This window comes from Ostrea edulis, chromosome 8 (assembly GCF_947568905.1).
Source record: "Ostrea edulis chromosome 8, xbOstEdul1.1, whole genome shotgun sequence".
Lineage (NCBI taxonomy): Eukaryota > Metazoa > Mollusca > Bivalvia > Ostreida > Ostreidae > Ostrea > Ostrea edulis.
Window position 1 is genome coordinate 20,098,804 of NC_079171.1, and position 15,137 is coordinate 20,113,940.

General features: G+C 34.0%; 1 protein-coding gene across 4 annotated transcripts in view; it reads right to left on the minus strand.

Moving 5' to 3' along the window:
- LOC125662016 (ubiquitin carboxyl-terminal hydrolase 8-like) overlaps positions 1 to 10,901 on the minus strand; it is a 33,917-nt gene extending 23,016 nt beyond the window's left edge. For 2 of the 4 annotated variants that reach the window (XM_048894188.2, XM_048894186.2), the window contains exons 1-7: positions 10,685 to 10,901; positions 9,472 to 9,579; positions 6,824 to 6,968; positions 5,040 to 5,125; positions 4,795 to 4,931; positions 3,330 to 3,504; positions 66 to 228 (exon numbers count right to left, since the gene is read on the minus strand). In XM_048894188.2, the coding sequence (XP_048750145.2) occupies positions 66 to 228; positions 3,330 to 3,504; positions 4,795 to 4,931; positions 5,040 to 5,125; positions 6,824 to 6,968; positions 9,472 to 9,569 (804 nt within the window). In that variant the 5' untranslated portion in view covers positions 9,570 to 9,579; positions 10,685 to 10,901. Of the gene's footprint in view, positions 1 to 65; positions 229 to 3,159; positions 3,270 to 3,329; positions 3,505 to 4,794; positions 4,932 to 5,039; positions 5,126 to 6,823; positions 6,969 to 9,471; positions 9,580 to 10,674 lie in introns of those variants that run through there. The other 2 variants (XM_048894187.2, XM_056147113.1) reach the window with 2 other exon arrangements.
- Positions 10,902 to 15,137: the final 4,236 nt, after the last annotated feature.

A 15,137-nucleotide genomic window follows, 5' to 3' on the forward strand; every position in this document is an offset into this window, starting at 1 on the left:
AAAACTCTTAAGAGAACTAAACAATTACATGTATGTTCACGCATATTTAGTTATTATTTACACACTTTAAACAAGGCATCCTTGAGTGTTCGCAGTGGTGTTGCTATGGTGACCTGACTCAGGGTGGAGTTCCAGTCCAGTAAGATAATGTGGTCAGTTTGACCTCTTTTCCTCCACTGACCTTTGGCCTCTTCTGACAGTGCCATTTCTATGTAGGTCACGGTCGTTCTGAAACATGGAGTACAGGTACATACAGTTAACAGAGGAATGAAATGTACGTGAAAGAGATGCTGGATATCAATCAAGCCCTACAGCGAGTGGATGAGCTGGCAGACACTGGGTTTTAACTCGAGATTGAACCAGAGCACCATCTTTTATGCCAATTACACAAACCCCCAAACTATAAATCTCCCATTGTGGGAGTTTGGAGTCTTATTAGATTTTCATGATATTAGAAATTTTAAAAACAACCAAGATGATGTTGAATGTTCTGCACTCCAATACTTCAAAAGATCATTATCAGTATCGATACACACACAAAAAGTATTTACATTTACTGATGCTTTATCATTTAAGAAATAAGATATCATTTTTGAATGTTGTTGGGATATGACATGAAGTTGGTCACGTGATCAAATCCTATAACGCCCGAAGGGCGTTATAGTAGATTTGATCACGTACCAACTTCATGTCATATCCCAATAACATTCAAAAATGATATTTTATTTCTTATATTTATATTTTCTATTTTGATTTGTGTTCTTACTGAGCTTCCATGATTATGTAGCAGATGATCAAAATAACGATCGCAGAACACAAAATATAGTTCATAAGAGTTTTATCGAATAAAAAATTAGGAACAATATCAAAGAGAATATAAGATATAGATATATAATTAAAAATGTTAAAAAAAGACGAAACATGTGTAAAAATAAAGGTAATTTAGAGGGTAAAGTTAACTGAAATGACAAGAAGAGCGGAGTAAACTACATCCGTGGTGTGATTTGGTTGCGATCAGCGATGGAGAAACTGGCGTCCGTCTAGCTTATTAAGTTGAAAAGCGCAATTGTTGATACAGATTTCGACAGAAATTCAAAGGATCTGAGAGAATTGATGGTGGATATGATGGGTCAAGTTAACGTTAAGCTCTTAGTCAGGTTTTTGGAAAGAAACAACGGTATGTTCATCGTTAGGACTCGCGGTTGTAGCCATGAAGGAGACGATTCAAGACAGTAGGACAGATTTAGACCAAGTACAGGTAGGTTGCGTCTTTTATTTACCTTCAGTGTGTGTAAAATAAAATAAAAATGAACTGACGGAGTTTTTGTTCACTCGAGAGATTTCTGTTGTAGGATTTTAATGAAGACTCGCACCGGTACCCTGACATGAACATGTAAATTTTTTGAGCCTCGAAACCAGCCTCGCTTATAATCATGCCGAGTCATAGCTGTGATGGAAGTTGCCAGGAAACAACAGGTTAACTTATCATCATGAAGTAAATACATGTAGGCTTATAACTCTGCCTACATGTTTTCGCTTCCAATATCATAGAACTTTATTTTATAAATTCACCATGCAGAAGTTGCAGACGGTATTTAAAACTGTATAAAATGAAACAACAGAAGGATATATGTTTAATGTTTCTCTTTTATAAATTGATGAAATTCTTATTTTTATAAATAAACTGTATAAATATCCTGCTGCGTTTATTTCTGTTATGATGTCATTGCAGTGGCGGATCCAGGGTTTATGAAAGGGTGTGTGTGAAAGTCAAGTATTAGCCAAAATGCTTTAATAGCCATTTTGGGTGCCAATCTGGAATTTTACTCACACTATTTCTATTATTTAAATTTGTGGCTAGAGGGGATGTGTGTCTAAATCCCCCACTGCATTGCATAAGCAAGAAGCCAGGTGAAAATACAGGAACTGACTTTTGAAGCGGTGATTGTATTCATACGCAAGAACAAACTGATCACATGACCAATTTCATGTCACACGAAATTAAACATCAATTTCATTAGTACTGTCATATAAGGAAGGAAGTGCATTGGCAAATGTAAATATTTAAATTCATGAATTCCGATATTACAACAACTTTGAAATTCGTTCCTTAAACATATGCAACTGAGAATGGTCTATAGAATACCAGAATTTCAACAAATTTAGATGTCCTCTTTGCAATTAAGATGAACTCTGTAAACTTTTTCAATTTCCCTATATTTCACCTTTTAAAGAATTTCTGAATTGATATAAAGATTAAATCCATGGATGGGACAACCTGCACACTTACACTGCACTTATGACCCCGTGATCTGTATTCAACCTGCACACTTACACTGCACTTATGACCCCGTGATCTGTATACAACCTGCACACTTGCACTGCACTTAGGACCCTGTGATCTGTATTCCATTGCAAGGTAGTCTAAGACTGATTCTTTTTATCTTAGTTATAAGTTATTTTGTGAAAAGTGCCATAGTACCAATAAAATGCCTAGCAATGAGAGTCGAGTTTACTATAATTAGCAATGAGAGCTGAGTTTACTATTAGCTATGAGGGTTGAGTTTTGTTTTAATAATGAGAGCTGAGTTTGGTATTAGCTATAAGAGCTGAGTTTACTATTAGCTATATGTGATTTGAGTTTAGTATTAGCAATGAGACCCGAGTTTAGTATTAGCTATGAGAGCTGAGTTTACTATTAGCTATGTGATTTGAGTTTAGTATTAGCAATGAGAGCTGAGTTGAGTATTACCTATGATAATTGAGTTTAGTATTAGCTATGAGATTTAATTTTAGTATTTTAGCTATGAGAATTGAGTTTAGTATTAGCTATGAGAGTTGAGTTTAGTATTAGCTATGAGAGTTGAGTTTAGTATTAGCTATAAGAGTTGAGTTTACTATTAGCTATGAGAGCTGAGTATATTATCAGCAATGAAATTTTAGTTTAGTATTTGCTATGAAAGTTGAATTTGGCATTAGCTATGAGAACTGAGTTTAGTATTAGCTATAAGAGCTGAGTTTAGTATTGGCTATGAGAGCTGAGTTTAGTATTTGCTATGAGAGGTGAGTTTAGTATGAACTATAAGAGCTGAGTTTAGTATTTGCTATGAGAGCTGAGTTTAGTATGAACTATAAGAGCTGAGTTGTCTTGCTACATACCCTGGTTTGATGACTTCCGCTGGCAGGCTGATACAGGCATCGTGTTTAGTATGAACTATAAGAGCTGAGTTTTCTTGCTACATACCCTGGTTTGATGACTTCCGCTGGCAGGCTGATACAGGCATCATGTTTAGTATGAACTATAAGAGCTGAGTTTTCTTGCTACATACCCTGGTTTGATGACTTCCGCTGGCACGCTGATACAGGCATCGTGTTTGATGTGTGATTCTCCATACTGTGAAGCTGGCCGTACGTCCATAATAATCAAATTAGTCTCCTTGTCATTTAACAAACGGTACAGTTCCACCGGGGTTATTCTGCCGTCAGCCTGTGGGGCAGGCTCCACTGAAAAAGCAGTCAATCCGACAGATCAAAACACAATTCTATAGAATATTTTTTGTAGTGTATCACTTTCAGTAGTTCTCCAAGCTTGGAGTCATTTTATCATATATACATTATACAATCATGTTTTTGCCTTTGATATCTCTTACAAATTGACATCCATTTCCTCAGGAATGCACTATGGTTGTGAACAATGCATGTACATGTATGAAACTAGGGAATATAGTACGTCTACTTTAATGGTTAAGAATTCTGACAGAAATTAAAGTAGAATGTAGATCTAAAAAATAAATTTCATATCTGGTAAAACATGAGAAAATGAACTATGATGTTTCACACATCAGTGCTTCATCAAGTAAGCTGGTGTGAAAATCACACTTCATACCTTCTTGTAATGTCAAAAATGAAATTTTTCTTTTAAATTGTGACATTGTAAAATGGAAACTAAAACTTTTAATCTACAACTATGTTTATAGAAAATATCAAGCATAAAAATTAGAATTTTTATTTCTTTGTTTAGATAAAATATGTCATGAATGTTGTTGTTCTCTGAAAAAATTGGTGATGAGTGAACTTTCACAATTTCTTTACATATGTACTGTCTAATACAAAATGTTCCAAAGGATTTAGAGTTATCTTTCTTTAAACACCAACGTGCAAATGAGTCATCTTTTCTTTAGATATAAAATTTGATAAGATGAGTATTGGCCTTCAACTACAGTATTAATGAACTTGTGTCAAATTTTAATAAGATACCATGCGTGAACAATTCTCTACCACAATGGCCAATTCGATTTCAAGAGAATTCAATCAGTAGTCATGACAATGAACTGTGTTGCAATGGTTAAAGTTGGTCTAAACCAGGATTATCAGACCTGTTAAATGCAAAGACACTGACAACAAATTCTTACAGAAGGGAAAATGATTATTCACTATGTATACATACTGGATAGTGGTACAGATGAACTACATGTTTATCTGATCCCAGGTCATGTTTACCTGATCCCAGTTCATGTTTACTTGATCCCAGTTCATGTTCACCTGATCCCAGTTCATGTTTACCTGATCCCAGATCCTGTTTACTTGATCCCAGTTCATAGTTATCTGATCCCAGTTCATGTTTACTTGATCCCAGTTCATGTTTACCTGATCCCAGTTCATGTTTACCTGATCCCAGTTCATATTCACCTGATCCCAGTTCATGTTTACTTGATCCCAGTTCATATTCACCTGATCCCAGTTCATGTTTACCTGATCCCAGTTCATGTTTACCTGATCCCAGTTCATGTTTACCTGGTTTGTCGGTGTTTTCTGTTTCAATTGGTTTTTTAACTTCCTCTTCCGTTCTGACAGGTTCTTCCTTTGGATGAGGATTATCTTCAAGGGGAGATAACTTGCTGGCTACTTCCTCAGCCTCAGCCAACTCATATCTATAAATACCATAAGGCACAGTTCAATAGAACAAGCTCATAATAAGGAATCACTGATGATGGAGAGGTTAATTTCATTCCCTGCAGTCAGAAAGGACACATATTTACCTGTCCTTCAGGTTTGCAGACAGTTCCTCAGCTTTGTTAATAGATTTTAGTAAATTCTTCTGTCCAATCAAACTGTCAAAATAGTCCTGAAATCCAGAGATTACACAGTCATCAGTCCTTGTTTCAATACATGTACAACAATCCTGATTTGATTTTAAAGGTAAAAGAGTTGCCCTTATTTTCATTTCATCTAAATACTCAGGCATATTATGTCTAGGGCTGAAACAATATGCCCCTTCAAGATACGATATGTAATGATTTTGAACATCTTTTATTGTATAAGTGCATATTATACACATGGCTTAAACACAAGTTCTTTCAACTTAATGGGGTTCTCACAATACATATTGCAATGCATGTGCCACGATTCAATATTTTTAATATGATACATTTTAAAGAAAATAACCAGTAATAACTTTGAAGGAAAATTTAATCATGAAGATTCACAGTCATGATTTAAGACTGATTTTAGAAGCAAAATTTTTCCCAACAGCCACACAATAAGATGCTTCTGTTGGCTCTGTAGGTTAAACTGATTAAGTTCATCACTGTTTTTGTCAGACTCAGGGCTTATAACAGTCTGACCATCATTAGATCCCATTTAACCCCTCTTGTATGTATAAACAATAAGTAAAGCCTGGTGTATTTTACCAAACCAAATTTTAAAAAATGTATCAAACCGAAGATCAAGACAATGAATGGAACATTGAATCGAGCGTTTATATTGAACAGTATTGATATTTCAATGAATGGAACACTGCATCGTGCATTTACATTGAACAGTATTGATATTTTGACGAATCGAACATTAAATCGAGCGTTTATATTGAAAAATATTCATATTTCAATGAATCGAACATTAAATTGAGCATTTATATTGAACAGTATTCATCTTTTAAAGAATCGAACATTAAATCGAGCATTTATATTGAACAGTATTGATATTTCAATGAATCGAACATTCAATCGAGTGTTTATTTTGAGCAGTATTAAGATTTCAACGAATTGAACATTAAATTGTGCGTTTAATATATATTGAACAGTATTCATATTTCAATTAATCGAACATTGAATCGAGCATTTATATTGAACAGTAATTATATTTCAATGAATCAAACATTGAATCGAGCATTTATATTGAACAGTATTGATATTTCAATGAATCGAACATTGAATCGAGCATTTATATTGAACAGAGCATTTATATTGAACAGTATTGATATTTCAACGAATCGAGCATTGAATCGAGCGTTTATATTGAACAGAGCATTTATATTAAACAGTATTGATATTTCAATGAATCGAACAATAAATAAAGCATTTATATTGAACAGTATTGATATTTCAATGAATAAAACATTAAATCGAGCGTTTATATTGAACAGTATTGATATTTCAATGAATCGAATATTAAATCGAGCGTTTATATTGAACAGTATTGATATTTAAATGAATTAAACATTAAATCGAGCATTTATATTGAACAGTATTGATATTTCGGTGAATTGTTTCAGCCTTAGTAATGTCTCCAGCAAATAAAATTTGTTTTCTTAGCAATGAATAACCAAACGATGTTTGCACCAATATGTTTCAGAAATCATAATCCTGCAAAAATAATAAATAATTGCAGTGACCAAAACTCTTTAGTACCTGCCTCCCCCCCCCCCCCCCCCCCCAACTCTCAGTTTATACTCCTTCAGTGGCTCTCACACATTCTTAAACTGATGACACCTCCCCACCCCTCTCGGTTGATACACCCCCTCCATCGCTGACACTCTCCATACCTTATGTTTTTTGTATTCGGCAGACTTTCTGATTAAAGTGACCACATTAAAGTACTTCATGCACATAATGTATGCCTTCTCCTCATCTCCCAGGGACTCGTGCAGTTCCGCTTCTTTATGTATCTTCTCAGCCGACTTCAGTAGTCTAAAGATAAATATTGTCAAAACAATTAACATGAAGGTCACATTTATTAATCACATCTCAGGCATTAATTAACAATTAAATCGCTTGGGTTTGAATTTACTATTAAAGAGTACAGAAACAAAATCCCCCATGTTACTGAATGCATACAGCAATGTGAATTTAGAAATTTTCAGAAAAAGGACGTGACTTTTTGAAAAGTGGGGGTAAGGGATTAGGAGTAGTAATATTCAGAACAACTATAACTTTGAATAAGGTATGAATTAGAATAGTTTACATAAAAAACAAGGCCCCACTAGACATGGCATTCAACATTTCATGATTACATACAAACACTACAAGGAAAACCCATTGACAACATGAATCAACTAATTTCGAAACAGTTGGGTAGTGTGTAAACTCTCAACCAGAGCTCCAAATAATGTTTTACCACAAAGAGTATTTACTCCCTGATTTTCAAATCAATGAGTATGTTGCTTTTCAGAAAAATTCAAAAGTGTATTTTGTTAATTTACTGATTATCTTTGTTCTTTTGCACAGAAGATGTCACCAGATAAACGATACTTCTTCCGTTAAACTTTAACTTAAAGTTTATACTACAAGACCGCTCCAGCTATTTACGGGGAAAATCCTTTGCAGTTCTTTTTATTAAAACTATTCATTGTCATTGGGAATTTGATATTTATCATTGATGAATTAAATTTGAATATGTCAGACACTTGGTCACATGATTATGATCCAATTTTGTTTATCATTCGTCCACGATTAATAATACAAGGTTTTTTTCTGTGCTTTCGACCACACACTAACTCTTTAAGAAAGAAAGTATAACAGGTAGGCCTATATGCGTGTTTTGAGTTAACTCTTCCAATTTTTCAAAATTGTGATTGTCATCAAAGCGTATTTCATAGCGCTAAATATCATGTATGATCAAGCCCTGGGCTGACCTCAATTCATATGAATAGATAATTCATATTTATATCATACTACATGTATCACAAATACGCGGACTAATACGCATTACTTTGGGAGTGTAAAGCATATTTACGTTCGCTAATGCATAATTGTACGCATGAATTTCAACTTAAATGCGTATTTGGTAAAATTTAATGAGTATTTACGCTGATACGCACCTTATCTGGAGCTCTGCTCAATTATGTGCATGATGTGAAATACATGCTCACATCATACCCGAGTGACGAACTTATAAACAATCATTGATACAGTACAACCTGTCTGTTAATTCAACATGTAATGACATACACAACGAAAAACAAGACCAAAACAATGAAACTATAAAATAAGGGTGAGAATTCCCAGTGAAACAGATTGAATGTGTGTCGAATTTGACAGTTTCCACAGTATTGATAATCTGAATCTTGGGAAATTTTAAATTATAATCTCCAATAATTCCACATCCTGTGAGGGATCCGGGTTAGAATAGGTCCTTGGTACCCTTTGCTTGTTGTAAGAGGCGACTATATTTGGCGATCTTTAGGATGAGACCGGAAAAACATAGGCCCCGTGTCACAGCAGGTGTGGCACGATAAAGATCCCTCCCTGCTCAAAGGCTGTAAGCGCCGAGCATATGCCTAAATTTTGCAGCCCTTCATCGACAATGGAGACGTCACCATATGAGTGAAAAATTCTCCAGAGGGAATTAAACAATACAGACACAACCAAGATTCCAAATGGTCGGGAATGTTGATTTATTCCATTATCAAATTTGAACTGACTTTTAATGGTAAAAATAGCAACAATTAAAGTAATTGTTTTTAACAATCACAAGGCATGGATCAGCTGAAGAACATTACATATAGAAAAGAGCATTTAATATAGACAGCCTACAAGCGTTTTAGAATTACATTATCTTATGTACAAGGACATTATATGTACATACTCTTAAGCTCTTGGGAGTGACCTGGACATTCTTGCACGTTTAACTGTCAGACGAGGAAATAAGAGAATGGAATTGATTTTAATCTTAACTATTCACTTGCAATTTTTGCTGCACAGTGCAACTTCATTCAATTTCAATGGTGTATACTTGCACCTTACTTAAAAACAAGAAAAAGAAGTAAAATCATTTATATCAAATTTGTCACTGATTGATTTATAGTTTCTAATTAAAACTGAATGTCAATTAAGAAATTCTTTGGATTTAATATTCGACATTAAATTAGATCTACATACGCTACACTCTCCACTACTACCGAACAAACGAATCTTCTCAATTACTGTTATAACCTGTGATGGCTTTAATAAGTACAGCTGTATTTTCCTGAAATCGGAGCTTTACGTTTTCTGTTACAGTATAAACAATCCATAGTATATTACTGTTACAGTATAAACAATAAATAGTATATTACTGTTACAGTATAAACAATACATAGCATATTACTGTTACAGTATAAACAATACATAGCATATTACTGTTTTACGTTTTCTGTTACCATGGTTACAGTATAAACAATACCGAGTATATTACTGTGGAGGAATCACTCACATTTTCGGATTATTTGTCATTTTGGCTGGCAGAGCAGCAAGGTCATTCAGGGCCTTTAAAGATTTTGCCACGTACAAGTCTTTCTTCTTCACAGGCATGATGGATTATCTGTAAAGAGGAGAGAGAGAGAAACTTCTATGTACTTTCACTATTATTGAACGGTAAAATATATATGTGCAGCAAATGAATATCAAACACTAAATCTCATACTGACTGATCCAATTTAAATTAACCTCATATCTACATCAGTCTATGCGAAAGTTTTTTGGACCACACAGGACATTCGGTCCTGTGTAATCAATGAACACACCGGACCGAACCAAATTTTGTCAGACCGAAAAACCTAATGTAAAAAAGTGAAACATGTGAAAATGCAAAACCAAGGGAATCTTGTTTATTATACTAGTGATACTATACCAGGGATCCCTCCCATATAATACTTTAGACAGTCCATCCGGTTTTAATCACATTCATTTACGTATTTGGATTCGTGTGCTATTTTTTACTTATAACAAACATTTAAATGACTCCGCATCAAAATAGTAAAGCTCAAAACCGGACACTGAGACATCGGACATTCCGGTCCGGTGTAAAAAATGATGCATCGGACCTGAGGCACTGCACATCGGTCAGGTCTGACGGTCCGATGTCTTTCGCATAGACTGCTACATGTATCTCCATTAATAGTACAGTATATATACATCTATTAATGACTGATCCATATTAACCTCATTTCTAGCCTCCATTAATGACTGATCCAATTTAACATTAATAGTACACTATATAAACAGAATTTTAACAGATGCAATAGCTTTTCAGCAGTAAAAAAAAAAGAAAAGAAAAAAAGACAACCAAAACAGCAGGCTAGCTACCCCTGGACCATTTGCGTTAATGAATCATGAAACAAATTGAAAATGCTACATCAATTGTTTCATTGGAATGTTGTATAAACTGTAAAACTAGCAATTAGACTAAGATTGAACAGATACCAGACTGGTATATAAACTGTGTGCTACTTTTATCAGTGTTTATCTATCGTACCCAGGAGGAAATCATTATACGTCTGCCATCACTCCCTTTGTTATGGATTTATGAACTTCTAATCGATTGTAGACATTCATCAAATGTGTACACATTAATACAAATGTTTCCATTAAGAGAAAGCAATGATTCATTGAATAAAATTTAAGTAAATCTTCATACATGTACTAACTTTTGCTTCTGCCTCGGTTCCGGGTCTCCAATTCAATGTTATTATCTATAATGCAACTTTTTCTAGTGATGACCAATATGATTCAAAGCTGGCATAAATGAAAATATAACACTCGCCATGTCAACTTATGTAAATGGTTAGAAACGTCAGATTCAGACTTCCATAATATTTACAAATGCGTCCATTTTCTTCTTTTTCGTCAACGACTTGAATAATATGTAGGCCGATCCCGATAAAATAAAATATTTACCTCATCTCGGATCGTGCGCCTTTTTACCACATAGATAACCCCGTAGAAACCCCATAAATACCACAAAGAACCCACAGAACGGCATTATCCTGTTATTAGCACCGCGGTGCTAATAATATTTGACGTTGTTGACGTTATTGACGTAAATATATATAAACTTTATGAACTTTATTTATTGTGTTTCAATGAGAATTAAGCATTTTTTTTAATTTTTTTTTTTTGCATTTGTTCCGATGCACTCTCTAGTTATATTTTTAGAAATTACCTTATTCTCAATGAAACTTATAACGGAATAAATGTATCCATAGAAACTAAAATTTGGCTTGCAGGAAAGTACCATTTATTCCGTTATAGACAAGAAGAAAAGTATCTTTAGAATTAATTTCATAACGGAATAAATGCCATATACTTAGATGAGCAGTAATGAGTATTTGTATTTTATTCCGTTATAGACCATGTAAAGTAATGTTTCTGTAGAGTAGATTTGATAACGGAATAAATGCCATATATTAAAATGAACACTAATGCATATGTTCACTTTATTCTGTTAAAGACAAGAGGGAATGTTTTTCTTCAAATTAATTTGATAACGGAATAAATCGCATGTATTAAGATGGACAGTATTGCATATTTACATTTTGCTTCGTTATAAACAAACATAAATGTTTCTGTACAGTTTATTTGATAACGGAATATAAATTCAAGTTGAACTTTAATGCATATTTGCACTTTATTCCGTTATAGACAAGAAGAAATGTTTCTTCTAAAATTAATGTTACAACTGAATAAATGCCATGTATTAAGATGTACAGTAATGCATATTTGCATTTTACTCCGTTATAATTCCAATGTTATTTATTACAATTGTTTTGATTGGACAAAAATAAAGCTGAACAAGAGTTTATACATCAATAAATCCGAAAACGCGATGTATTCATACACACCTGAAAACAAATAACATAATGCGGGGAAACTATTCACATTTTTGTAATTGTTAATAAAGTGAATCAAATGGAATTATAAGAATCAAACATTCTTTTTGAAGAATTTATCGATGTGTAAACTCCGGACATTTTACTCACAAACTTAACATAAAAGTGCTTCGCACTTTTATTCAGTTTGTGAGTAAAATGTCTGGAGTTTACACATCGATAAATTCTTCAAAAAGAATGTTTAATCCTATAATAAACAAAAAGAAATGTTTTTGTACAGTTAATTTGATAACGGAATATAAATTCAAGTTGAACTTTAATGCATATTTTTACTTTATTCCGTTATAGACAATATAAACAAGAATAAATGTTTGTCTTAAAATTAATGTCGCAACTTAATAAAGACCACGTATTAAGATGAACAGTAATGCATATTTGCATTTTATTAAAGGGGGGGGGGGGCTTTGACTTAAATTGCGATGAATAAATGAAGTATTTGTAAATGAAAACAATAAATTCAAAATCATGGTGAGGTCCATGTCTTTCATTGTGTACAAAGGGCAGTGTATTTGATTTCATGTGCAGGAGAAATGCATTTGTGTACATTTTTATCTAATGTTAATTATACAATTTATTGCATACAGGAACATTAATCGTTTGTCATCATGTCAATGTATTTCCATGTTCTCATTTTTGCACGGACTTTGAATGTGTTGCAATACATGTAGTGAATTAAGTCCTTTTAAGGAGGTGTGATACACCAGAGAAATTTGACGTAGATGAAAAGTGGAGGATATGTACAACAATATTTTGAAGTTGAAAATTTTCAAATTTACTTTATTTTGTCAAAAAATACAGTTTTAGTGGAAGGTAATCTGAAAAAAACATTAAAACCCCTGCTGGACTCGAACCTCCGACCTACAGGTCAACAGTCGGTATTCTAACCTACTGAGCTACTCAGCTAGGTATTTAAATCGTAAAGGAAAAGCAAATATTGCTGATATCGATTTTTTCATCCACGTTTTTAAAGGAAGTCATCCATTATGATGATGTAGAGTACTATCTCAAATGGCTGTAAACAAACTACCTGTACCATTGATGGACGGCATTCTATTGAATGAGTCGCAAAGCATGGCCGTATACTACGTGTTTACATATGGCTTTTGTACATTTCCTTCATCATCATGGCATAATCATGTTATTCGCTCCGCGGGATGAATTCCCCCACCCCCACCCACAAGGTTGTTTTAATTTATACTTCTTTCACCTGTGCCATATGCAAATGTTTGAAAATTTGCATATTCCTATAGTAATTTAACGGAATAAACCAAATTTAAAGAGCAAATAACTCTTACTAAAGGTAAAATGCCTGTTATTAGCACCGCGGTGCGAATTAATTTTGGCCATTCCACAGATGAAAACGTACCATTTTTACAGTGATAACCCCCCAAAATCTCCATCTTGATTTTTAAAACATCTTTTCTCTATATATACTCCTGTTATTAGCACCGCGGTGCGAATTAGTTTTGGGGTATTTATATGAACGTCGTCTCTCTATATATACTCCTGTTATTAGCACCGCCGTGCGAATTAGTTTTGCGCATTCCACAGATGAAAACGTGCCATTTTTAGTATGGGATGACCATTTATTTCAAATACGAATAAAAAATAAAATTTTGAATATTCCCTGAATTTTATTTTAAACAGAAATTTCATTAGAAATCATCAAATAATGATATATTTATAACTTTTAACGCTTCTGACGTTACGTAAAAAACGTCAAATATTATTAGCACCGCGGTGCTAATAACAGGATTATGCCCACAGAACTTCATAAATACCCTTATAGAACCCAAATTTAAAAATATAACCCCAATTTATATAAAACTGAGAATTCTGCATTTTCAAAGACTACTGAATAACCAGTGCACGCATTACATGTACTGTATTATCTTGATGTCAAATCTTAAAACGTACAACAAATGACTCCTCACAATAATGCTGTCTATGATACTTGTATAAGTACATACCTGTAGTTATATATGTCAAGTGTAAAGTACATATAAGTAAACACTGAAGTGTTACATTTTTAATACATGCGCAGTGCTTGGATCAAACCTGCTTATTTGTACTTTAAATATAGATTCTCTAAAATAATCTTTAGACATTAAGAGACCCCCCCCCCCCCCCATTTGCAAAAATGGGGGAAAAAATCATAAATTGTCTTCCATAAAACTTTGAAAAATTATGCTCAAAATTTCTAATGTACATACATGCAAAGTATGATAGAAAAGTGTACATCCACCCAGTATCTGAGACAATTGCATGTACATTTACAAACAGATGGATAATTACACCCCCCTCCAACACACGTTTGTGGGAGGGGATGTCGAGTTATAGAGAAAAACAAAACGATTTAAGTGAAAAATTAAGGGGGGAAAAACAAAGGGAAAAAAAGTAAAGAGTGCAACCCCTACCCCCACAACATTGTGAACAACGCCTGTATAAATGTTTTATTTCATTGAGTTATTTGGGGTTCTTTGTGGTATTTATGGGGTTTTTGTGGGGTTCTTTGTGGTATTTATGGGGGTTCTCTATGTGGGTCTATGGGGTTCTTTGTGGGTCGAGGGGGGGGGGGGGGGGGAGGGGGGAGAGGGGTAAAATGACACACCGCCTCAAAACAAGTGCTGTTGAAATTAGAGAATGTTGGATTTTCCACTCCAGTGACATTGAACTACTACTACATGTAATATATAAGAAACCACGCTCGGATCCTGTTGTAGGATTAATTACATATACCCCCCCCCCCTCCCCACCACCAAGCAAGTTTGAATGTGTCCGATTATAATTTAATTCATATCATAATGTCCATTAAATAAAAGCTATTAAAATTATCAACATCATCATCAGTGTCGAATGTATATACGTACATGTACATCATACACAGGGGTCGGATCCAGGAATTGCCGTTACGGGGGGGGGGGCACTTTAAGAGGAAGTGGGTCCAGGGCGAAGCCCTGGTGAGGGTCCAGGGGGCAAAGCCCCCGGAAGCTCCTGGATTTTACAGATTTTATGGGGCTTGAAATATTTCTCCTATTTATCTATTTGTACTATTTTCTATCATTTTAATAAGGTGAAATTAATAAAATGACACAAATTTTAAGGGTTTTTTGTAAAAAAAAAAATAAAAAAAAAATAAAAAATAATAATAATAATAATAATTAAGTTCTCCCAATAAAATAATCAAGAAATCAAAAGATTTTGTCATTTA